This window comes from Hypanus sabinus, chromosome 9 (genome assembly GCF_030144855.1).
Source record: "Hypanus sabinus isolate sHypSab1 chromosome 9, sHypSab1.hap1, whole genome shotgun sequence".
In the NCBI taxonomy this organism is placed as follows: domain Eukaryota; kingdom Metazoa; phylum Chordata; class Chondrichthyes; order Myliobatiformes; family Dasyatidae; genus Hypanus; species Hypanus sabinus.
In genome coordinates this window covers 114,919,962-114,947,009 of record NC_082714.1, presented here as the reverse complement: position 1 = coordinate 114,947,009, position 27,048 = coordinate 114,919,962, and the positions used below count along the sequence as shown (strand labels likewise).

Genomic DNA, 27,048 nt, shown 5'->3' with positions numbered 1-27,048 from the left:
CTGCACCAAAGTGGGGGAACAGAAAGACAATCAGTGGAGAGAGCTGAAAGGGACCTATTCTCCGAATGCTGGACAGACTCAGAGGATGAGGAAATGGGGTGTGATATATGTTACCTTATGCAAATTCCCCAATAATTGATGACAAGATTCCCGAACCTCCCCATGCTGACTTGGATGCAACAGGGGGAGCTAGCAGTGGATAGGCAGACTTGCAGCTGAACAATGAAGGGAAGTTGGACTTCAAGGTAATTGAGGATGTAGCTGAACTCAGTCAAGTGGTAGGGAGACCTGAGCTGCCAGAAGGGATGAGTAATGGACAGAGGGGGCATCTACAAGGAGACAGGAAAGATCCCAAGGAGTGACTCAAACTGAAGAAGTGGAAAGCCGGATAAGGAGGTCTCAAAGTTCAGGAAAGGCCCAGACAGGCCCCAGTATGACACACTGGAGGAACAGAATGTTGCATCTATCCCCCTAGATAGTAGTATGTCACTACCATTTACAAGTGGTTTGGAGGTCATGACATAACAAAATTCCCTTGAAAATTGTGTTATTAATGATGGGCGGTAGATCTTGAAGTCATGAGGACATGACTATTTTTGGTGTAATGCCCTGATTAAGATTTTACTACTAATGCTGTGTGTGTGTGGCATCCGTTAGTCTTGCGAGACCATGGATCTGCGCCTGGAAAGTCTTGTCCTCTCCAGGGCGCAGGCCTGGGCAAGGCTGTATGGAATACCGGCAGTTGCCCAAGCAGCAAGTCTCCCCTCTCCATGCCACTGATGTTGTCCGAGGAAAGGGCAAGGGCTGATATAGCTTGGCACCAGTGACGTAGAAGGCAATGTCGGACTGCCTGAGGGACTCCAGCTCCAGATTCATCCTCAGAGTTTACTCCCGGAGCCTTTCCCATGAGTGGATAAGGCTGCAAGGCAGCGGAGGTTTGAAATCAGAGTTTTCCCTCTCTTAGATGGACTGCCTTCCCAGGCTGACAAGCTCCATCTACCCGAAGCACTGGTTTGAAGGCACCAGGATCCGCCTTTGCCCCTTCTCCTGTTGTAGAAACAGTTCTATCGAGCTTAGAGGCTAAGCCACACAAGAAGGTCAGGAGTTGGACTTGGTTGTCAGAGGCTATTTGAGGTGCATGCCATGAGGATTATTTTTAGGTAGCGAGAGCTTGTCCCCACTACCACTCCTCGGCTTGACAGCCTTGGAACTAGAGCTGTAGGGTATTCCATTTAATGGTTTCCTGTAGAAACAGTGAGCTTTACTGGTAGTGTTTGGGTTACCAATAAAGATAAGGGGCTGTGGTGTTCATGCTTAGCAATGTAGTGTCATCCAATCAGGATGGTGGAATTGGGAGAAGGATCTAGAGAACGCTGGGCGGAGAGGTTTTTGAAACAGACATGGGTAGTGTGTCAAGGTCTTTTTGGTTGGAGATGGACAGAGAAGAAGCTCAAGTGATTCGATGGAGTCCAAGAGGGGAAATCTATCAGTGATCAGTGAACAGGAGTTGGCACGGTGAGTACATCAGGCACACATCCTTTTGGAAGATTTGAGCTCCAACCTGTGCACATTTTACTGTTTTAATTATTATGCACCCCTTTTTTTCTTTTTTTCATTTCTTCTTTGACAATGGTTTGGCTAAGTTAAAATTCATAAATATAATGTCTTTATAATTGTATGCAGTGTATGGTCTATTAGTTCTTGCTGATGGATGATTTCATGGGGGGGCAGTAGTTACACAGTATTCATGTGGATTGGGGTTCAGGTGGGTGAGACATCCCAAGCTCATGGGTTTGGTGGGGCCCAAATCATATCAGCCCTAGATGCACAGAGTCTGAAAATGTGGTTTTCTCACCATGGATTCCAGTCGCTGTTAGTGAGATGCTAACAAGCCGCATCTCTAGAGGTGCCTGGTAAAAAGGGGTTTCATAAAATTACTACAGTACTGTGTAAAATTCTCAGGCACCTTAGCTATATATATGTGCCTTTGACGTCTGCATAATACTATATTAATTTTAACAAAAATAATTTTAACGTTTCTCTGATTCTAACTTATTTCATTGTTTAATAATATATTATGTTTATACAGTAATGACATTCTCCCTTGAACTGATTTGCTTAAACTGCCATTGCCTGGCAGGTTGAATTTACAAGATTCATATTGCAAGAACAAAATGGCTGATCCTTGCCTAAGATTTGAATATTCATGAATATCTCAGACAGGAAATGTTGTCAATGCAGAAAATGGGGCATCAATTCTCAGACAGAGTAAGAAGTATAAAACATTTGTAAAACTATTGGTAATCTCATTGATTTGTGACAAACACAAAGTTTATAGACTCTTTGCTGAGCCACATGTATGTTTTTCCTATAAGGTCGCATTTTAATATATTCTGTTATCTTACTTCTCATTTGAATGATAACTAGAGTATCCATTGCTAACATTGCCATTTTTAAAAAATGTTTGGGATTTACATAGTCAGATTCATGGGATTTATCAACTTTTACTTACCTGTCCGGTAATATTTCTTTACTGATACTAATTTCTTTTATTTGTTTGTTTGTACTGGAATTTGGTTAGCTGGTATTCCTAAAGACTTCGTATGTTTTCACATTTTATTTGTTGATTTCAACAACCATCCCTTGCTCACCCATGGCTGACAGTCAGGCATTGACAGACAATTCCTCAGGGCTGCTGAAAGTGTTGTAGATTGCATGTAAGTTGTTGAGCGAATGAAACATATAGGCTAGTGAGGATGTAACTTTACACCCTTTGTCATTTCTATCATACTTCATTAAGGTGAAAGGGAATGTGCAGCCTATAATTATTGTACAATACAGTAATCATGATTTAATTCCTTAACTAATAGGAAAATAATCAATTGAATCCTTTAAAATGGAAGTGCAAAAGAATTCTAAAAGCTGCACAGATTCTGTACCAAAGTATTAACTCAAGGAATCAATGTTAGTAGTTCCATCTATCCTGACTGCTACAGTGCCTGTAAAATATATTCACCCCCACTGGAAGTTTTTGTTTTATTGTTTTACCAAGTTGTATCACAGCGATTTAATTTTGCTTTTTTTGATACTAAGCAACAGAAAAAGACTCTTTTGTGTCAAAGTGAAAGCAGATCTCTACAAAGTGAACTAAATCAATTAAAAATATTAAACACTAAATAATTGATTGCACCCCCTTCAAGTCAGTATTTAGAAGATGTGTCTTTGGCAGCAATTACAACCTTGGGTCCACATAGATAGGTCTCTATGAATCAACTAGACATTGCAATTTTTCCCCAGATTGCATGAGGATTGTGAGTGAACAGCCCTTTTCAAGTCCAACCATTTGTATTGAGGTCTCAACTCTGAACTGGCCACTCCAGGACAAGTCAGAGCCCAGGACATTAGCTTTGTATATTTTTTAGACAATCCTGTGTAGCTTTGGCTTTATGCCTGGGGTTATTGTTTTGCTGGAAAACCAATCTACCCCCAAGTTGCAGTTGTTTTGCAGACTGCATCAGGTTTTTCTCCAGGATTTCCTTGTATTTTGCAACATTCACAAACTTCCCAGGACCTGCTGCGGTGAAGCACTCCCACAGCATGATGCTGCCACCACCATGCCTCACAATAGGGATGACGTGTTTTTGATGATGTGCAGTGTTTGGTTTACGTAAAAAATAGCATTTTGTCTGGCTAAAAAGCTCAATTTTGTTTTTATCAGACCATGGAAGCTTCTTTCAGCTGACTTCAGAGTCTCCCACGTCTTCTGGCAAACTCTAGCTAAGATTTCATGTGTGTTTTTTTCAACAGGGGCTTTCTCCTTGCCACTCTCCCATAAATCTGCAACTGCTGAAGCACCCAGGCAACAGTTGTTGTATGCTCAGTCTCTCCCATCACAGCCACTAAAGCCTGTAACTTCTCCAAGTGTGTTATTCCTACACATTATGCATATAATGTGTGTGTGCGTATGTGTATGTGTATATGTGGGTTAAGGTTACCTAATTATAACCAAAATATTAAAAACACAACACTGGCAATTGTAGAAAAATCAGTTCAAGTTCAAAGTTAAATATAATTCTCTAATATAAAAGTGGAACAGTAATTATAACTTTAAATAGTAATAATAAATGACAGAGATGTCTTACTTCTTGGAACAAGTAACAGTGTGGAAAAGGTAATAGAGTTGATGTAAATTATCTAGATTCCCCAAAGCCTTTTTGAGAAAGTGTTGCAAAGTTGATTGATGAACAGTTCAAAACACGGATCTGGAGCAGATGCAGCAGATTGGATAGGTAATTGGCTCACGAGAAATCAAAGGGTCATTGTACGGGACAATTATTCCAAAGAGATGAAGGTCAGAAGTAGGATTCCACAAAACACTTATGCACCTTGTTGGGGTTTGAAGATATACATTGACCAGATCAGATAAGAAATTTAAGTTTCCGTCCTGGAAGAACTTTGAAGAACAGATGGGTTTTACAACAATTTGATAGTTTCAGAGCGATTCTTACTGAGAATAATTCTTCTCTTCAATTCTGGACTTTACTTAATTACTTGAATTTAAATTGCCATAGCTGCCATGGTAGGATTCAATCTCGTGTCCTTAGACTGAAGATCCAGAACTCTAGCTATAGTCATGTAAATTAACCACCAACTATTGTATTATATTTGATGTGCTGACAAATTAGTTTATTTTTGTTCTTTTCACTTTAGGGCCAGAACCTTCAGAGAACTCTGGAACTAAGGTATTGTTTCCACTGACAGAGTCCATAAATAGAAAGCGATGGAGTGCAGTTGCTGAATCCTTCTCCCGAGGCAAATTATCCCTAGAAATATCTTCATCTCCATATGCTAAGATTGGCCATCACGTCTTAATGCTCCAGAAGCTATCTTCAACCCAGATTGAGAGCTACCTGTTAGGGGAGTTGGTATTGCTTTTCAATCCATGGTGCTCAGGTACTTCTTTATTTTATACGAGATTACAATGTTTGCTTTGGTTAGCGGAATAAGACAAAGTGTCAAATGAAACTGTCACCATAAGCTAGAATTTCTTTCTCTTGTAAAGTCATCAGCACTGGTAAGACTGTAGAATTTTGGGACATATCCAAAAAGAAAATGAGAGCTAAATATTTCAGTATATGCTTTATTCAAGCATAACAACTTGATAAGGCAATGTGTAGGAGCAGATTGTAAGGGTACAGTTTGTGGGGTTAAGTATTGAAAACAGAAATGTTTTGAAAACAAAATTACATCCCATAGTCTAAATAAATTTAATCATTTCTAATGATTTGTTACCTAAGTTTCACATGTCTATATGATACAATGGCAGGTATAAATAGCTGCTCATCACTGAATGACTAATGTTGCAGATTTGGGAACAAGCCAGTCCATTCTATCACATAGCAAATGCAGATTAATACTTTTGAAAAGATAACCTTGGATGACTACCTCCAAAAGAGATCTGTTTCAATTGGTTGAGATGTTAAAGCTGTAAAAAATCTTGAAGCTGAACCCCACTCACTACTCCAGGTTCATGTGTGGAGTGCAGTAAGAAAGCAAACAGTTGGTGACAAGCAGTTTAAATATTTTTGAATTTGTGTTCATGGCATTGCTGGGTGCATTATGAGAACCCACCATGCTGCTAGCAAATGCCGATAAATATTGAGGATGTGGTCACCAGGCCTAGGTTAAGAGTCTGCATTCAGAGTTAGTTTTTTGATTTTATTAGAGGAAATGGTACACGCATGATATAAATAAAATGTGTAGCTGACCACAAGTTAACTGTTGTTACTTGGTCACAAGGCAGTTGGTTGTCTGGATTTTTCTTATCTACCTTACCAGGTCTTGCTTTTTATGCCAGAAGATGATTGCATCAATTTTTCATCGTCTTCGTTCTTATGTTAGGACTATAATCCTGATCAAGAATCTATCAACCTCTGCCTTAAATATACCCAAATGATTTGGCCTCTACAGCTGCTGGTGGTAACAAATTCCACAAATTCACTACCCTCCGCTTAAGAAATTTTTCCATGTCTCTGTTTTGACTTCCCCACCATGGGAAACATCCTTTCCACATCTACTCTGACTAGACCTTTCAAATGGTGCAAGGTTTCAATGAGATCTCCCTTCATCCTTCTAAACTCCAGCGAGTGCAGGCCCAGAGCCAACAAATGCTCTTCATACGATAACCTTTTCATTCCTGGAATCATCCTTGTGAACCTCCTCTGAACCCTCTCCAATGCCGGCACACCATTTTTTAGATAAGGAGCCCAAAACTGTTCACAATACTCAAGGTGCGGCCTCACCAGTGCCCTATAAAGCTTCAGTATCATGTCCCTGCTCTTATATTCTAGACCTCCTGAGATGAATGCTAACATTGCATTTGTCTTCCTCACCACTGGCTCAACCTGCAAGTTAACCTTTAGAGTTTTCTGCACAAGGACTCCCAAGTCCCTTTACATCTCAGACTTTTGGATTTTCTCCCCATTTAAAAAATATTCTGCACATTTTTATCCTACAAAAATGAATGAACATGCATTTTCCAACATTGTATTTCATTTTCCATTTTTTTGCCCATTCTCATAATCTGTCTAGGTCCTTCTACAGTCTTCCTGTTTCCTCAACACCACCTGTCCCTCCATCAATCTTCTTATTATTTGCAAACTTGACAACAACGCCATCTATTCCATCATCTAAATCATTGATATACAGCATAAAAAGAAGTGGTCCCAACACCGACCTTTGCGGGACACCACTAGACTGGTAGCAAATCAAAAAAGTATCCTTTAATTCCCACCCACTGCCTCCTACCAATTAGCCAATGCTCTAATAATGGCAGTACTTTCCTGTAATAGCACGGGCTCTTAACTTGGTAAGCAGCCTCATGTTTGGCACCCTGTCAAAGGACTTCTGAAAATCCAAATATACAACATCCACAGCATCCCCTTTATCTCTCCTAATTGTAATCTCCTCAAAGAATTCCAACAGGTTTGTCAGGCAAGATTTTCCCTTAAGGAAACCATGCTGGCTTTGTCCTATCTTGTCTGGTGTCACCAAGTACTCCATAACCTCATCCTTAACAATTGACTCCAACATCTTTCCAACCACAGAGGTCAGGCTAACTGGTCTTTAATTTCATTTCTGCTGCTTCCCTCCTTTCTTAAAGAATGGAGTGACATTTGCAATCTTCCAGTTCTCTGATCCATGCTGAAGTCCAACGATTCTTAAAAGATCAATACTAATGTCTCTACAGTCTCTACCACTATCTCTTTCAGAACCCTAAGGTGCAGTTCATCTGGTCTGGGTGATTTAAGTACCCTTTGGATTTTTAGCTTTCTGAGCACCTTCTTCCTGGTAACAGTAACTGCACTCACTTTTCTTCTCTCACACCCTTCTACATCTGGTACACTGCTAGTGTCTTCCACAGTGAAGAATGATGCAAAATATTCATTTAGTTCACTTGCTATTTCCTTGTCCCTGTTATAATTTCTCTGTTTTTTTTTACTAGCAGTCTTATATCCACCCTTATCTCTCTTTTTTTTAAATATACTGTACTTGAAAAAACTTTTTTTTCTCCACCTTGATATTGTTTGCTACTTTGCTTTTAAATTACATCTTTTCCATCCTAATAATTTTTTTGTTGCTTTCTGTAGGTTTTTAAAAGCTTCTCAATCCTCCCTTTTTCTGCTAATTTTTGATGTATGCTCTCTCTTTTGCTTTAACGTTAGTTTTGACTTCCTTTGTCAGCCACGGTTGTACTATTTTGCCATTTGAGTATTTCTTTGTTTTCGGAATGTATCTATTCTACTTCTTTCTAATTTATCCCCAGCAACTCAAGCCATTGTTGCTCTGCTGTCATCCCTGCCAGCATCTCCTTCCAATTTACTTTGGCCAATTCCTCTCTCATACCACTGTAATTTCCTTTACTCCACTGCTACATCAGTCTTTACTTTTTCTCTATCAAATTTCAAGTTGAACTCAATCATATTGTGATCACTACCTCCTAAGGGCTTCTTTACCTTAAGCTCCTAATTGCCTCTGGTTCATTACATTACACCTAATCCAGTATAGCTGATCTCCTAGTAGGCTCAATGACAAACTACTCTAAAAAGCCATCTCACAGGCATTCAACAAATTCATTCTCTTGAGGTCCTTTACCAATCTAATTTTCCCAATCTACCTGTATGTTAATTTCTCCCATGACTATCATAACATTGCTCTTCTAACACGTCTTTTCTATTTCCCATTGTAATCTGCAGTCCACATCCCAGCTACTGTTCGGAGGTCTGTATCTAGCTGCCATCAGCTGCTTTTGGAATCTCTTTAGTCATCTCCATCAGAAACCTGGGGTGCAGACCATCCAATCCAGCTGACTTATCTCCATTCAGATCTTTCAGTTTCCCAAGAACCTTCTCCCTAATAATGGCAACTTCACCTACACTTTTACCCCCTGACCGTTTCAAACCTGGCATACTGCTAGTGTCCTCCACAGTGAAGACTAATCCAAAATACTTACTCAGTTTGTCCTCCATTTCCTTGTCCCTCATTACTACTCTCCAGCATCTTTTTCCAGCTATCCAATATCTACATTCACCTCTCTTTTGCACTTTACATATCTCAAAAAAATTTTGGTATCTGCTTTAATATTATTGGCTAGCTTACCTTTGTGATTATTCTTTTCCCAATTCCCTAACTTCCCAAAAATTTATGCTGGTATTATATGCCCTTTTGGGGTTTTATGTTGACTTTGACTTTTCTTGTTAGCCACAGTTGTGTCATCTTGCCTTTAAAATACTCCTTCTTCTATGGGATATGTATATCCTGCACCTTGTGAATTCCAGCCATTGCTGCTCTGCTGTTATCCTGTTAACCCTGCCAGTGTTCTTTTCCAATCAATTCTGGCCAATCCTCTCTCATGCCTCTGTAATTCCCTTTATTACCACGAGCTTCTCCAAAAAGCCATCTCATAGACATTCTAGAAATTCCCTTTCTTGGGATCCAGCATCAACCTGATTTTCCCAATCTACTTGCATAATGAAATCCCCCATGACTATCGTAATATTGCTGTTTTGACATGCATTCTCTATCTCCCCTTGTAATTTGTAGTCCACATCCTTATTACTCTTCGGGGTTTTGTATATAACTTCCATCAGGACCTTTTTACCTTTGCAGTTCCTAGTTCTACCCACAATGATTCTACACCTTCCAAACCTATGTCACCTCTTTCTAATGATTTGATTTCATTTTCTCCCAGCAGAGCCATGCCATCCTGTCTGCCTAGCTGCATGACCTTTCAATACAATGTGTATCTGTGGACATTAAAGTCACAACTATAATCTTCTTTCAGCCATGATTTAGTGATAGCCACAACATCATACATGCCAATCTCTATTTTTTCTACAAGTTCATCTACCTTATTCTGTATACCACACACATTCAGATATAACACCTTCAGTCCTGTATTCTCCCTCTTCAATTTTATCCACCTTTTTCATTGCAGCTCACCCTGTTGACTGCAATTTTGCCCTACCATCAGCCTCCCCTAACTAGCCATCTCACTACACACTGCCTCTGTCTATAAACCAACTATCCCATCTTCAGACCTATCACTCTGGTTCCCATCCCCCTGATAAGTTAGTTCAAACCCTCCTGAACAGCTCTAGCAAACCTGCCCACAAGGAGGTTGGGCCCCCTCAGGTTCAGTTACAACCTGTCTCTTTTGTACAGTAGTAACTTCCCCAGAATAGATCCCAATGACCCAAAAAACGGAACCCCTGCTCTCTGCGACAGTTCTTCAGCCAGGCATTAACCTGCCATATCATCCTATTCTTACGCTCACTGGGCAGCAATCCAGAGATTAGTACACTGGAAGTCCTGTTCTTCAGCTTTGTTATTTGCATCACCTCATCTATTTTCTGTATAATCCCCTCCAGGCCACACACCAGCTGACATGGAAGTATCTTGCTGTTTCTTCCTTTTTTTTGGATCACAACACTAGATCTGCACATCTGCCCCCACCCCACCCCTACTCAGCAGCGCCAAGACAGCATTTTCACTGGAAGGACAAATCCTTTACAGACAGTAGCGGGAGTCAGACCCCGATCTAGCAGTTGGCATTGTAAAGTGATTGAGCTAACAGACTGCCCAAGATCCGGTCAACTTCAGCTTTAAATATTCCCGATACCTTGGCCTCCACAGCTGTGAATTCCATAGGTTCACCACCCTCTGGCGAAAGAAGTTCCTCCACATCTCGATCATAAAGGGACATCTTTCTAGTCTGTGCCCTCTAGTCCTAGACTCTTCCACTATGAGAAACGTCCCTTCCGTGTCCACCCCATCTAGGTCTTTCAATATTCAATAGATTTCTATAGAATTCCCTCTCACTCCCCCTCAAAGTGTAACGGGTACAGGCCCAGAGCCACCGAATTCTCCTCATTTATTAATCCTTTCATTCCCAGGATCATGTTTGTGAACTTCCTCTGGACCCTCTCTGAAGTCAGCACATCCTTTCTTCAATAAGGGGTCCACAACTGCTCACAATGCTCGAAATGTGGTCTGATCAATGCCTTAAGAAGTCTCAGCACAACGTGCATGCTTTTATATCCAACTTTTCATTTTCTTTTATTTACCTCCAACTCAACCTGCAAGTTTTTACCTTTAGGGAATCTTGCACGACGACTCCCAGGTTGCTTAGCACCTCCGATTTCTGAATTTTCTCTCCAATTAGATGATGCCTGTATTCCTTCTACCAAAGTGCATGAACATATACTTCCCTACATTATATTCCATATGCCACTATTTTGCCCCTTCTCCTCATCTATCCTTCTGCAGACTCCCTGCTTCCTCAATATTAACTGCCCCTCCATCTATCTTTGTATCATCCGCAAAGCCATCAATTTCATCCAAATCATTGACATATAACATGAAAAGAAACTGTCCCCACATCAACCTCTGCAGAATACCACCAGTCACCAGCAGAAAACCAGAAAAGGCCCACTTTATTCCCACACTTTGTTTCCTGTCAGTCAGCCAGTCTTCTGTCTATGCTGGTATATTTTCTGTAATACCACGGGCTTTTATCTTGTTTAATGGACTTACGTGCAGCACCTTCTGAAAAATCTAAGTGAACAACAACATCCACTGACTCCTTTCTCTATCCTGCCATTTTATTTCCTCAAAGGATTTCAATAGATATGCTAACCAAGATTTCCTTTTAAGGAAAACATGCTGACCATGCTGATTTGGAGGATGAGAAGTGATTGATAGAGATATTTAAGAATATGAGAGGCATAGGTAGTGTGGAGAGCCAGTGCTTTTCTCCCAGGGACGTAACAGCCAATACCAGAGGACAACAGTGGAGCAGCAGCAGGGGAAGGACGTGGGTGTTGGTTACATCTCAGAGGATGAGGAGGGACCAGCCTATAGGTCCTCCTCTAACATTGGCTTCTTCTTCAAGTAGGATTCGAGATTTAGGGAAGATGTAAGAGATAGTTTTTTTTATAGACTGCATTATGTGTCTGGGACACACTGTCTGGGGTGGAGTAAAGGCTGGTAGGGATGTTCAAGGGACTCTTAGACACCATTAGCCACACTGGATTTCAAGGCGAGTGGACCCTGGTTTGAATCCAGCTGGCTCTTTGCACACTTTCTATCCGTGCTGGGGGTTAAGCATCGAGTTAGCAACTTGGCCTTGTAAAAAAGCAGATAGAATTGCTGGAGAAATAGCAAGGTTGCTGCCCAGTGCACCACAAAGGGTGAAAAAGAACAACAACCACAAGATAAGCACATGGGTGTAAAAAAAAATGGATGGTTAAGAGTCATATAGGAAGGAGGGAATAGTTAGTTTGATCATGGAGTAGATTATTTAGGTTGGCACATCATTGTGGGCTAAAGGGCTTGTACTGTGCTGTACTATTCTATGTTACTATATAGAAATTAAGGCTTATAAATTTGAAATGCTTTATGCACTTGACTAATCTGGAATGGTGAAGAGATGTGAAGCCAAAGCTTTGAGGTCCCATCCCAGATTTCACTTGGTCACCCTGGATGTGGAATCATCATGTTACAAATTATGAGGAAATTCCACGCATTCAATCCATTAATTTCCTCGATGATTTAACTCTTGAAATTTAGCTTCTCCCTAGAATATAGTATTTTTTATTGATTTATTTTAAAATGTATTTAAAGACACACCATAGAACAGGCCCTTCTGGTCTTTTGAGCCATGCAACCTAGCAACCCACCAGTTTAACCCTAGCCTAATCACATGGATCATTAAACCAAAATTAAACCAATACATCTCTGGACTGTGGGAGGAAAGCAGAGGAAACTCACAGACACATGGGAAGGAACATGCAAACTTGCTTACACAGAACGCCGGAACTGTGCTCGAAAATCCAATAGCCTGAGCTGTAATAGCATTGCACTAACTGCTGCACCACCATGGTGCCATGCAGAAAAGAAAGTCTTATTTTCAAACGAGGGAGAGGATCAGTGAAATCATTTAGTGTCTAAGTGTGCAGAATGACTTGTAAGATATTTCATTTCATGCAAGGTGACTGCTTATGATGCAATGAATGGAATGGGTGTTGCACTTTCTGGCGTGAAAGAGTTTATTACAGTACTTTACTACAATTTGCATATCCCTGTTGATGCTGCTATTGTGTTTTTTTTCTCTCTTCAGAGGATGAAGTCTTTCTGAAAGACAATGAACAGCTTAAGGAATATGTGCTAAATGAGCAAGGGATTATCTTTACTGGCTGCACTGATTATATTCAAAGCCTACCTTGGAACTATGGACAGGTGCTACGAAACCTTCCTTGCAAACCCTGCACTAATTCTGATAACAATGAGTTTCAGTGTTAATTTTTCGGGCAAGTAAAGACTGCTTCCAATTTGATGATGCATCATGCAATTTTTTTTTGAACGAAGCAGATATATGCAAAACCAAGCTGTTGACGATCCTAGTAGTATTAGATTTCAACACCCATTCCAACATCACACTTTACCAGCTATCTGCACAATCTCTTTGTGCCAATAAATAATTCACCTTTTCTAACCCGTACAGCAAGTTTTCAACAATCCTGTACAGACTCCTTTGAAATAATAAAACCACAGACCGATATGTAGTTTCTGTTCAGCTTATTCCCAGGAGCATTAGCACAACGCATGTTGTGTTGGGAGGTTAATGGGAGCCTTCACCCTCCTTGTTGATGTGCCAGAACGTGGGTATTGGGATTCAAACCTTGCCCCTTCACTAGTGTTCTTGCAGCACTGAATCACCCAGACTGTGGTATGCAGAGACTGTGAGAGCTGATGTTGGGCAGGCTGTGGTGAATGATGCAGTTGCACCCAGGTTGGATATACTGAGTTCAGAGCATTACCGAGAACTGAAGGAGACTGCTAAGGTCCTGTGGTTTCTCTTATTACCTCAGGCTGGCTGTGACGGAAGCTGCTGCTCTCCCTCCCCCCCGTTCTGGTTCATTACATGACTTCCTCCATGATGGAAACTTCTCTGTAATTTGAGCTTATAACTATAGTGAAAGGTTTAGAAAACTATTTTGAACACACGAGTTTCTGCAAGTGCTGGAAATCTAGAACAACACTTGCAAATTGCCGAGGAACTCAGCAAGTCGGTTAGCAGTTAGGAGAATAAACGGCCAAAGTTTCAGGCCAAGAGCCTAAACTAGGACTGGAAAGGAAGGGGGAGGAAGCCAGAATAAGAAGGTAGGGGAGAGGAAGGAGTACAAGCTGACAGGTGAGATCAGGTGAGGAGGAAGGAAGGCGGGTGGGAGCGCAGGGTGAGGGGGATGAAGTAAGAAGCTGAGAGGAGATAGGTTGAAGAGGTAAGGGGCTGAAGAAGAAGGAAACTAATAGTAGAGGACAGTGGAGGAGGGGAAACCAGTGGGAGGTGATGGGCAGGTGAGGAAAAGACAAGGTTTGAGAGGGTAACCAGAATGAGGAATATAAAACGAGTGAATGTGGGGGTGGAAACATTGGAAACATATCAGATAACATCCCATGCACATCAATCTTCAGTCCATGCCCTTCAGGGACTTCAACGTTCAAAGTAAGATTATTATCAAAGTACATGTATGTCACCCAACCCTGAGATTCACCTTCCTGCAGGCATTCACAGTAAATGCAAGAAACACACACGCTATATGAAAGACCACACACAACAGGATGGACAACCAACCAATCTGCATGACAACTAACTGTGCAAATAAAAATAATAAATAAATAAGCAATAACTGTTGAGAACATGAGATGAAGAGTCCTTGTAAGGAGTCCATAGTTTGTGAGAACAGTTCAGTGATGGGGTGAGTGAAATTGAGTGAAGTTATCCCTTCTGGGTGAAGCGCCTGATGGTTGAGGGGTAATAACTGTGGTGAGGGTTCTGAGGCTCCTATACCTTTTTCCTGATGTCAGCAGTAAGAAACATGGCTGGTGGGGGTCCTTGTGCTAAAATTAAATTGTAATTATACTGTATGTGCTGTGCTTGGCTCTGGATCATAACTATTTGTGCCAAGTGGGACTGTATGTATCTGTTTTGCACCTGAGCCGCAGAGTAATGATGTTTCATTTGGGTGTTTACGGCCGAATGAGAATTGAATTTGAACTTGAAGTTTACAAGTGGATGCTCGTGCCTCCAAGTTAGAGGAACCCAGACAGAATGTGAGGTGTTGCTCATCCATGGGCTTGTCAGGGCAGCAGATAAGACCATGGACAGATGTCTCAGAATGGAAACGGAAAATCGAATTGAAATGGGTAGCCGCTGGGAGGTCCTGCCTACTGTGGCGGACAGAGCAACATTTCTCAACAGATCAGTCCCCCAATCTACTTCGGGTCTCACTGATGTAGAGGAGGCAATACCAGATACAATAGATGACCCTGAAAGATGCTTCGATGAAAAGTCGCCCCACATATGAAGGGTGTTTGGGGCCCTAAGTGGTGGTGAGGGAGAAGGTGTAGGGTAGTCTAGCAATCTCATGCTTACACAAATATATACTCTCCTATTACATTACTTTCTCTTCAGCACTTTGCCTTTTCCACTATCCTCTCCCAGCTTCTTACTTCACCCCCTCCCCTGCTCACCTTCCCCTTCACCTGTTTCCAAGGTGGCATTTAGCTGCAGAGTCCGCTAAGGTCATGACTTAGATTTACTTGTTTTCTTTTTGTTGTGCTTTTAGGTTTGTTGGGATGGTTTAGGGAACAGAGAAAGGAATCGGGGGTCAGGTTAGGGTTTAGGACAGAGATGTGGGGAGTTTGAGGTCAGGCTGCAGTAAAGCATCTGCTCTGTGCTCAAAGGCCAACAATGCAGACGTGGGACATATGTGGTCAGATGTCAGGCCGGCAGACCAGTTTGGATGAAGGCTGGTGGATCCCACCCCCTCCCCCCAACGTTAGAGAACTGTTCACAGGTTTGGGAGTTGGAGTTCCATGCAGGAGGAAGATTGAGGTCCAATGACTCTCTGGGTTCACAAATCAGTGGCATTAAAGGTGAAAGCCTAGTGTTCAGGGCCCTATCATCAGCAATGCTGGATTTAAGGACGAGTATTCAGCGATCCTGGGGTCAATACTGAGTATCGAGGCCCAGGGGTAAAATCAGAAGGCTGGAAGTTGAGGCCCACTGGCCAGAGTGTGTGTCTGTGAGCATTTGTGTGTTTGCCAGGGAAACTGAAGGCCCAACGTCTGTGACTCCAAGTCACAGTTACTGGAAACTGAATCTGGGGTGTCCTGGAGATGGATGGTTGTGTATGCACGTGGCTGGGAGGGAGGAATGGGGCTTGTTTTGCTGTTACTCTTGTTTTGTTCCTTGTTGTGTTGAGTTTTATTGTATTCTGTGTGTTGTTCTGCTGAACATTGTGGGCATGCTATGTCAGCACTGGAATGCATGGTGAGACTTGCAGGCTGCCCCAGAATGTCCTCAGGTCTGCTGGTTGTTAATGGAAATGACGTATTTCATTCTATATTTTGACATATATTTGATAAATAAATTTGGATCTTGAAATTTGGTCTCACCTGCTACCTGCCAGCTTGTACTCCTTCCTCTTCCCCAAACTGCCTTATTCTGGATATTTCCCCCTTCCTTTCCAAACCTGATGAAGAGTCTCAGCTTGAAATGTCAACAACTTATTCTCCTCCCTAGAGCTGCCTGACTTGCTGACATCCTAGTTAGAGAACTAACTGCCATGCAGTTTCCCCTGTCTACCAGCAGGTGTCACTTCTAGATGGTAGAGCCATTTACTGGCCAGATGCTGGCCAACTGAACTACCAGCCACATTCAACAATACAAGTATAAAGCAAATCTTTTTTGCTAATGTATTAAGTAATTTACAGAGTGATAATGGGGATCTGAATGTATGTATGAATAAGAAAAGCTGAATGTCACAGAAAAACATTTTAAAAACATAAATCAAACAATTATTATTACAGAATATTGATTTTGAAATACTGTATTTACTCAACTTAAAATCTTCAGACGTATTGGTTTTGATGGATCAGCGAGTTTCTAAGCAGTTATAAAGTTTAAAGCTACAGAACTTAGATCTCAAGTAACAAAACATAATATTTTAAGTATTTTTATAGTTGTCACAAAGCTGATTCAAATAATAATCTATTTATTTTTAGTTTGAAGAGGACATATTGGATATCTGTCTTAAGTTATTAGACAATAGCCCCAAGCATCTGAAAAATCCAGCAAAGGACATCATGCGTCGATCTTCTCCTGTTTATATATGTAGGACAGTGTCTGCTATGGTAAGAACAATAATGGTAATATCTTATCAATTCATTTGTTAGTGATCTTTTAATGTATCATTGGCCAGCATAATGCAGCTAAATGATTCTCTAATGGTATCTTTTTAAATCACAGTTTTAGTCTATCAGACTCTTTATAATGCAGTTGCAGTTGCATTGGGTTCTCAACTGACTTTCTTTGAGGATCAGGATATACGAAAGGTGATTGATATGTTCGTGGTCTAAGGTACAAGGAGTCAATTTTAGAAGACCTAGCACATTTATTTTTCAACATAGTCCCCTCCTACATTTACACACTTAGTCCGGTGGTCATGGAGCGTGCGGATCTTGGACCTCCAGAAAGTGTCCACAGATGGGTGATTGATAAGTTTGCCACCTAAGGCAGAATGAGATGAGTTATACAGCTCTCAATACATCAACATATAGTTCAAGTGATTATGCAGAAAGTTTGAAGTTAATAGCTCATCTCCTTCTACCTTAGGCCACAAACTTATCAATCACCCCGATGAGTTATTAACTTCAAACTTTCTGCATAATCACTCAAAGAATTAACCTGCATGTGCATGTAATGAGAGCTGTATTACACATCTCCTTCTACTGTAGGCCACAAACTTATCAATCACCCGCTATGGACACTTCCTGGAGGTCCAAGATCCGCACGCTCCACGACCGCTGGACTAAGTGTGTAAATGTAGGAGGGGACTATGTTGAAAAATAAATATGCTAGGTTTTATAAAATTGACTCCTTCTACCTTAGGCCACGAGCATATCAATCAGCCCTTGTATCTATAATTGAAATTTATTAGATATCTCAGCATGGCTGGCATAATACTAAAGCCCTTCCAGCTTGTATAATTTACTGTAAATATTTTTACTGCAAACATTTAAGTACATGCTGTGTACTCGAAGGGTTATGACCTTGAGAGTTATGGATCAAATGCATGAGAATGTGAGTGGGTGGCTCACACTTTTACCACTGCTCGGAGGCACAATGAAGCAGAGTCCCTCCTTCTGTCTCAAAATGTTCTCTGTGTATGTCCTGAGTTGCAAGTTGTTGCCTAAGATGGGAGCTAATAGGACTTGCTTACACATTACTATGGAAGAATTGCTTAAAGTCCAGAAAACAGAACAGGAAGAAGTTGGTCTCTTAATCATACTTTGGCACAGAAATCTGCCCTGAACCTACACACATTTACAGTTTATATTCATGACAAAAGAGAAAAGATGAAGTGTAAGATCTCAAACAAGATGATGGAAATCTGAGCAACACACACAAAACGCTGGAGGAGCTCTGCATGCCAAGCAGCATCTATGGTAAAAAGCACAGTCGATGTTTCGGGCCAAACCTTTTGGCACGACTGGAGAAAAATAGCTGTGGGGTAGATTTGAAAGGTGAGGCAGGGCTGGATTGAGCAAGTAGCATATGTTATATGTTATCAAGGGGCCCTAAATTAAACAAAAACATGCAAGTATTAAAACATAAATTATTTACTTGCATAGTAAAGTAATTCAATTTTCAAAAAGCAAAGTAATTCAAAAAGCCAGATAATATGACAAATGTAACAGTATTACTAACATGTAGGCATCAATTTCAAATTTCAAAAGTAACAAAACTACAATTTAAAATAGTTGTCGCCAACCCATCGATCGCGATTGACTGGTTGATCTTTGAAACTTTCCCAGTAGATCCTGAAAAAAAAGTAAAATAAGTACAGAAATACTGTTGAAAGATTGTTTCCGGGTTGCGGGGTTTTCGTTTTGTTCTTTCTTCCCAGTGTGCTTGCGTGTAGCTCCCCCGCACTACACAGTGTATTTCAGTGGCCCCCAACCACCGGGCCATGAGGAAACGATATGAGTCAGCTGAACCTTTCCCCATTCCCTGTCACGTCCGCTGTTGAACTTGAACCCATGTGAGGTCATCAGTCGCCTAAACGCAGTCACACCCTCGCGCCAGGGATCAGTGGTTGGCCTCGCACGGCCAGCGGGAAGTGGCGTTGGTACCGGCCTGGAGTGCGGACAGATGGGCACCGCCTCTGAACCTGTTCAGCACACCGAATGTTTGTGGGGAACCCAGTGCTAAAATATTCGCAGACGACCTCATTCATGCTCAGGGATTCATAAGTATCAGAGCAGTTACCCCGCTGCGATCTACTGAAACAAACTTTTGTTGGCTGATAGATCCTACAAGGGGAGCGGGCTCACTCGGTCATTCTCTCCAGACTGCGACTGCTGTGGCCTTGTCACGAGGACCTCCGGCCCTGACCTTGTCCTCTCACCCCAGCCACACCTGGCCAAGGCATCTGGCAGCAGGCGGGCGGGCAGGAGGCTGCAGTTTGGGCCTGGAAGCTGTCTAATGAGACAATAAAAACTGCTTCAGCACCTTGAGTCCAAGAACCCTGCACCTAAAGACAAACCGGTTGAGTTTTCTCAGCAGAAAAAACGTGAGCAAGCGGGACAGAAGCTAAGTGCCGAGAGCTGTGAAAACTAAATTGTGGTGGAATAGACTGATCATAAGGATCCTGCTTCGAGTATCGCTGTATTCCTGTCGTGTTTAACACCACCCCCTGTCGGCCGGTCCACAAGAATATTGTCAATATTAAACTGGTCCGCGGTGCAAAACAGGGTGGGTACCCCTGGTGTTTATACATTATTTCTACTTCTGGGTTGAGGGGTTTTATTTCCGGTCTTTTCTGCCCCGGTGCGCATGCTAATTGATTTGGAGTTAATCTTGCCTTTTACTAAGGCTGAGGTAGGGGATCTTGGGCTTTAAAAAGTTGGTGACCACTAATTTAAAAGTTAGATTTCCTAGATTTAGCATGAGCAATTTTGTTGATGATACTGGAAATGTCTATTTCATGCAGAAGTTCATGTTCTTCTGAATGCGGTGGACTCTGAACGTCTGATCCCGAAGGTATTTTACCCAGCAGACGCAGAAGAAATTTGATAATTGCGCTTTGTTTGAATTTATTTACCCTCACCACCTTTTATGAAAAGTACATTAGAAAATTGGGAGCAGACTTTTAAATTTTAACAGCCGGGGATTAACAATGGTACAAGCACGGATTATTTGTTACATAGTAATTGGATTTATCAGTGTCCCGGGTAAGTACCTTTTGGTTACTTGCACAGAGGCCGCGACATCTCCTCGCTCTCAGCAACTGCTGATGCGATTTTAGTCCATGTTTATGAAAATGCGTTCACACCACAGTTTTTTATACGAGATGATGTTCAGGTTCCAACTCACATTCCACTTTAGAATCGTTGCGTACCCGAGCCTCTTTCAATCGGAGTTGTTCGCAAATCATCTGATCCCTTGAAACAATTCGCGGAACCAGAGGTGTTTACTGATCACCTGATCTATCAGCACTTTCTTTCAGATTTTCAACTCGTGTTCCTGACAGACCCTAGAACGCCGTCTCATTCCTCTCAATCTCATGTCGTGTATGAATACCAATTGACAATTTAACCTGGGTCATGTAGACTTGTCACTGGAACTGTTCGTAGCTTTTTCATTTGTGACGTGAGACATCGAACTGCATGGAAACAACACACACTATCTGATGCACCATCAATAACTCTCTCTGAGATGTGAAGGCGAGATATCGGCTTTTATTGACTGGAAGAAAGAACAAGCAGTGGTTGACCACCATACTACATCCTGGAGACAGAGAGGCCGGGCTTAGGCCTCAATCGCCTTTATACCGGGGTCTGTGGGAGGAGCCACAGGAGCAGTCAGCAGGGGGCGTGTCCAGACAGGTATATGTAGTTCACCACACTATCCATGTCTATCAAAACATCCTGTCATTAGCGGACCTCATTCATTTGAACTTTTTTTTCACCTGAGTAATCGATTAAGATATTTTATCTTAGGGCACGAAACTTTGATTTCAACTTGTGAAAGTGCTTTCCGCTTTCTTTTCCGGGTTCACAGGATGTGAGCATCACTGGCAATTCGGATGTTATTATCCCCCTCTAACTCCCGCAATTACATGATTAAGGTAGCACTTCACAAGATTCTTGGGTATACACCACGTAAAATCCAGCAAGGCCAATTATTCCCGGAAGGTCATTGATGAAACAAATAAAACTTTGCAGTTAAAATCCATAATACATTATTTGGTATGTTACATGCTAACAGAGGACAATTCATATTCAAAAAACACAGATATGGTGTCTTCGTAACTACCTGTAAACTTAGCATTCTTGTCTCACAGGCGCCAGAGATGCATTGAAACTGGGTTCATAGCTTTTAGGAAATACATTGTTATGAACTCAATCCACAGTACTTTGTCAAAGAACAGAAGACTGATGGCTGAAGTCATTTATTTAAGTGTAAATGAATCGCCTACACACAGCTCACTCTAACAGTCGTGAGAATACGGTGAGATGCCGATTTCACCAAACTGCGGCTTGTCATTTAGTGCGGGCGGCCTGTGGTATATGCTACTTTTGGTACTAGGTTAATCGGGCCCTGAAGGGGAGGATGTGTTTGCTGATCATATAAAGGAAGTCAAGAATCCATATTGTGTGGAAGACACAGAGAGTCCCAAAAGGCAGATAATTTGAGTGCATGGCAAAGAAACTTGCTGAAGCAGAACATCTGTTTCGAGGTCTGTCTGGGAGGAGATTCCCAAACACCTAGTGATTCAGGAATATGCTCAAAAAACTCACCGACAAAATGGAACATCCTCACTGACTCTGAGAGAGGTCAATCTCTGTTGGAAGTTACTGAACAAGTGAAGATTTGCAGTACTCTGAGGTATAGACTTGCAAAGACATACTGGGACTTGCTGTACTGATAAGTGAGTGAATTAACATACCAATACAGCAAAAAAAAAGAATGTGAATGGTAAGGTGATCATTATTGTAAACAGGTTAGATTGCAAAAGTGAGGAAATATTGGCAAGATTGGCCAGGCCTTTGATGAGACCATACTTAAAGGATTATGTGCATTTTTGGACTTCTAGTACCTGAGCATGGATCTATTTTCTGTACATCATTTTATTTTAATCCAATAAACTGGCCCTACTGAGTAAAATTACCCTGCAGTTATTGGAAGGCTGCCAGATGACCTAACTGAGACATTAAGAATTCAAGAAGAATTGTCATTGTAGATACTGAGAGGCTGTTTCCTCATGCTGAAGATTCTGGAGCAAGAGGGGATATAGCATTAAGTTAGAGAAGGAGGCCACTGGAGACTGGCATGAAAAAGCATTCCTTGACATTTGGAAATCTTTAGAACTGTCTATATTGGGAGAATTATCACTGAGTAAATTCTAGATTGAAATTGAGGCATTTTTGAACTCTAAATAATAAAATGACGAGGTATTTGAACAACTATCATCTACTTGAATAGTGGAACAGACTTAAGGCCTACTCATTTTTTTATGATCTTATAGCCTTTAATCCTTCTACTTTGGAATTTTCCTGGTCAATTGCATATGTGGAGTTAATTATCATCGAAAACAGCTGATTCCAGTTTGAGCCGCATTATCCAGCTAACTTTCTTTCTAGTGGAATAAAAACATTGTAATTCTTTTCAGAAAGGCTGTAAAAGCCCAGCACAAATGTAAAACAGAAAATGCTTATAATCATTCATTTTTCAATGTAATTTATCCAAGAGGTTTTACTCATTGATTCTTTGTTATATTTGTCAATTTTGCTGATGTTATGACATTGCAAGGATACCAATACAATGATGCCTTACAGGTGAATTGCAATGATGACAATGGAATACTTTTTGGCAAATGGGATGATCCTTATACTGATGGAGTATATCCAGGAAAATGGAACGGAAGTGTTGCCATTCTCCGACAATGGAACAACAATGGCTGTCAGCCAGTTTGCTATGGACAATGTTGGGTCTTTGCAGCTGTGGCTTGCACAGGTACTTTGGGATTCAGATTTTACATTAACATCACGTTATGACTTATTGAGTATGTTTCTAAATACTTGGAGTATATTTGCATAATCTGACCACAACGGAATATACTTTAATATAGATGAAACTTAGTTATTTAGGCATGTGTTATGTAAATTATATTAGCTTTATTACTTTAAATTGGAAGCATTTTATTTGTACTTTGCCCATTTTCATATTGTGTTCCTCCTTTTATCCTGTGAATAGTTGCTTATTGTTCATATCTGCATGGACTTGCTATTGTAAACAATATATTTTATAGTTTTTAAATTTTTATTTTATTTTATTGAGATACAGCACGGAATAAGTCCTCTGGCCCTTTGATTTGCGCCATCCAATTTAACATTAGCCTAATCACGGCACGTGTTACAATGACCAATGACCTACCAGCTGGTAGGCCTTTGAACAGTGGGAGGAAACTGCAGCACCTGGAGGAAAGCCACGTGGTCACAAGGAGAATGTGCAGACTCCTTACAGACAGTGTTGGGAATTGAACTGGGGTCGCTGGTACTGTAAGGCACTGTGCTAACCACTGTGCTACCGTGCCATCCTGCATACTGTTGTGTGTGCAGAGAGATCCAACCCACTGTGTCTATTCAAGGGCATTTTAGAGGCCATCTCTTGAATTTCCTTTTCTCACTCAGACCTCTGTCTTGGGGCTCCTACTCTCTTCCAAGTGATGCCCAACTCCAGCTTGTGAAACATCATCTTACCTTTAGGTTCAAGGTTTCAAAGATTCAGAGTATCTTTATTATCAAAGTACGTATAGAGAATAAAACTCTGAGATTCATCCTCCCTCCGGCAGCCATGAGGCAAAGAAACATGAAGAAAACCTCAAACATCCCCTGTGCAAAAATGAACAAATTACACCAACATCAAAGAGCAAGCGAAATACCCATAGAATATCAAACATCAAACCAGGAGTCCAGTAGTATTCAGTTCAGCGATGTGCTGCTAGTCCACTGCAGGCCACGGGACTATTCTTCGCCGAAGCGCCCCAGTCTGCATCAAACTGCTGGAAGTCAGCAAAAAGAGTAACCAGAATCCGGGAACACATGCAAATTAACCTCAGAGTCCGCATCCTTGCCGATCAGTCCTTGCAATGTGGATCCCAGGACCCCCGTATTTTTCTCCGACAACAGCTAGCGAGAGGGAGAGGAAGGCCGGTCAAACACAGGTAGATGGTGTTGAATGCCCACTTGACCTCTGCTCTTGTCCCTCGTCGTCTTCAACCTTGCTCGATGCCTCTATCAGAGAGAAGCTATGGAGTCGATCGTGGGTTTGCGCCCCGTCTCCAGGCTTCCAGGCTGCACACTCTGTCCCAAACCTGATCGAACTCCCTCGGAGACAGCAAAGAACCAGATTGCTCAATCGGCCCAAAAGCACACCATCAAACTGTAAATCGCAGGTCCCAATCGCAAACAGCTCAATAGAAGAAGCGTATTTGAATGAAGAAGAAGTAAAAGAAGTAGTTTTGTTAACTGGCTGCCGTTGGCCACTTTGTTTGCTGGTGCCATCTTGATGCCTATATTGTTATATTCAAAATTGATTATAACAATTTCTGATAACCTGCATTTCCTGTTTGTGTCAAAATTGGTAGTCAACATATTCAGGGCTGTTTACTTGTATCCTTAACTCAGTTTCTCTCTTTCCACATATCCTGTCTGATCTGTTGGATATTTCTAGCTTCTCTCTTGTTTCAGCTTTCCTGCTTTGTTCTAAATTTTGAAGTTCCAACATGGTCTTCTGTTTTTCTTAACTCTCTGACTTGTAGCACTGAATGTGGCCTGAACAGACTTGTTTATTAAATTCTTCCCTCTTACCTGCAACTTTGAATACATTTGTTTTCAAAGTCAACGTCAAGTTTATTGACAAGTGCAATGGAAAACTTGCTTGCTGCCGAATCATTGGCACATAACATCAGATAAGCAGCATTCAGAAATAAAGCTATGTACAATTCTTCTTTGTGTATGTACAAAAATATGTTTTCATTTTCCACTCAGTGAGCTGAATTATGAACTGTTTCTCACTCCACAGATTTCTGGCATTTTGTTCCCTTGTTTATGATTGGCTTGATATTTAGTTTGATGCAGTTTTAAGCTTGCTGCCCTCTTATCCCTGTTGTCTTTTACCACACTTTATGTGTCTATTTATATTCTCAGGGTTTCTCTAAGTTTTTGACTTTAATGTGATTTATGCAAATGGCACATTTAAACTTTAATGTGCTTCTGTTTACATCTGTTCCTTCTCTTGATGGCACAGTCAGCAGATCTGGCAATAAATTATTAATAGTTACTTGCTAATGGAAAAGGGTCGAGGCATGAAACAGGAATTGGCTGGAATGGGCTGGGAAGGTAAAACATAAATTGGGACTGGTGGGGAGAGCCCTCCCTTTCAATATCTGGTCATCAGGTGTGAGGTGCTCTCAGGGCTGCTCATCCCCTGCTGCTCCAGCTTTGGAATCACCTGAGATCTCTGCCGATTTATCTGGGGATCCAAAATGGAGAGGATCAGATGGGTCACAATGTACAAGTGGGGCAAAAAGGACCCAATATTGCCCTCACTCTGATGACCACTTTCATGTGAGGCTGCATCAGGCTATGAACCTAACTACGTGGGCAGCAAGTACCACCATGTGCTGAGGTTCAATCTGTCCTTGGTGTTGTGAAGAATGGGCCTGGTTCCATTGCCACGCAAGGTCCCAGTCAGCTGGATGCTGTCGCACTAGCTGTTCTTTGTAGAAAAATTCTTCTGGACCAACACCTTATACCATAAATCCATCCGACAGTAGTCTGTATGGAACTTCCTACAGACACTCAAGGAGAAGGAGTGGTTGGACACAGTGGGGTGGTTCCCTGAACAGACTGTCCAGACCATCTGGCAGAATGCCTCATTGCCAGTCCTCACCAACAGGCACCAAGACCTTGCTTGATGGTGGTGAGAGAGGCCTACCCAGTCAGATCCTTCTTATATTCCCACAGCATCACTCCTACAGTAATCGGCCTGCGAGGGGAAGACAGAGTAGCTCATCTCTTTGCAGACTGTGGGTTTCCAAAGAGGGTGTGCAGAAAAGTTCAAGGACGTGTGTCGCAGCTCATCCCAAGCCACCGTGTGATAAGGAATTATATGATCTGCAGGCTGTTCCTGGGACAGATGGAGAAGAACCAAGGCGCCTTATGGTCTGCTAGCAGATCAAGAAGTCCGTGGAGGAATGATGCCAACTGGCACAGTCCAGGCTGCAGAAGTACGTGCTGGGGCACAAAATCCAGCTTGGTGCAACAAGTGCAAGAGCTTGGTGGGGAAGGACCACAGTGTAGTTACTTTTTGCTACTGGAGAGGGAGTGGCTGGTTGGAGGACAAAGCCTCTCATTTATTGTTATACCACCTCAGCGGCCACAAGAGTAGCAGCAGTACTATTGACAGATGTGTAGAAACGTAATAGAACAGCAGTGAAAGCATTGACTTTGAACGTAAAGAATGAAAAGGTTTTGTATGGTTTATTCTGATAAATATTTTTATTATAAATAAACTTTATTTTGTTTAAAAAGTATTTAATTAGTAATTGGTCTCTTCAGTATTGTGTAAATCTCCTTCCCATGGTTTTCTTCTTTAGTTACTTCCCTGCCTTTAATTTTTTGTGTTTCTTTTACCATACTTATCCCTAAGTACAAAGATTATGTGCCTTTGCTTTAAGAAGCTGAACATCTTGCTGTAATGAGCAGACACAAGAGCTGATTAACTCCTTTTACAGTGACGGCAGAAATTTCCACCAGGCAGACTACTTGAGTCCACGTGACCTGTACATGGAAACAGATTTTCCTCCACTGCTGATGCTCGTTCTGCATTTAATCTAAATTATTTTTTGTTTGTGGAAACCATATCCATTGTTGTAGCTATTATGCATGCCACTTCAATTGTGAGATATTGTGTGTTTAGTAGGATGGACATGATGTCATAGAGTCATAAAGCACTACAGGATCTTTGACCTGCTTAGTCCAAGCTGAACTATTATTCTGGACAATCACATCAACCTGCACCTGAACCATAGCCCCCATATCCCTGCCATCCATATACTTACCCAAACTTCTCTCAAATGTTGAAATCAACCTCGCTTTCTGCTAGTAGCTCATTCCACACTCTCATCACCCTCTGAGTGAAGAAGTTCCCTTTAAAAGTTTCACCTTTCACTGTTAATCCATGACCTCTAGTTCTAGTCTTACCGAACCTCAGTGGAAAAAGCCTGCCCGCGTTTACTGTATCTATACTCCTCATAATTTTGTATCTGTTTATCAAACCTCCTCTCCTATGCTCCAGGGAATAAAGTTCTAACCTGTTCAACCCTTTCCTATAACTCAGGTTCCAGCTGCATC

The 27,048-nt window shown here is 41.5% G+C and overlaps 1 protein-coding gene across 3 annotated transcripts in view; it reads left to right on the top strand.

Annotated features, from left to right (window-relative positions):
* The window catches only part of LOC132399747 (protein-glutamine gamma-glutamyltransferase 2-like), an 86,412-nt gene that overhangs the window by 18,175 nt on the left and 41,189 nt on the right, over window positions 1-27,048 (top strand). For all 3 annotated transcript variants that reach the window (XR_009514057.1, XM_059980456.1, XM_059980455.1), the window contains 4 exons: window positions 4,711-4,953; window positions 12,680-12,798; window positions 16,630-16,758; window positions 22,468-22,645. Coding sequence is in view for 2 of the 3 variants with exons in the window: in XM_059980456.1 (XP_059836439.1) it covers window positions 4,711-4,953; window positions 12,680-12,798; window positions 16,630-16,758; window positions 22,468-22,645 (669 nt within the window). In the remaining variant the exon portion in view is untranslated. The remainder of the gene's footprint in view (window positions 1-4,710; window positions 4,954-12,679; window positions 12,799-16,629; window positions 16,759-22,467; window positions 22,646-27,048) is intronic.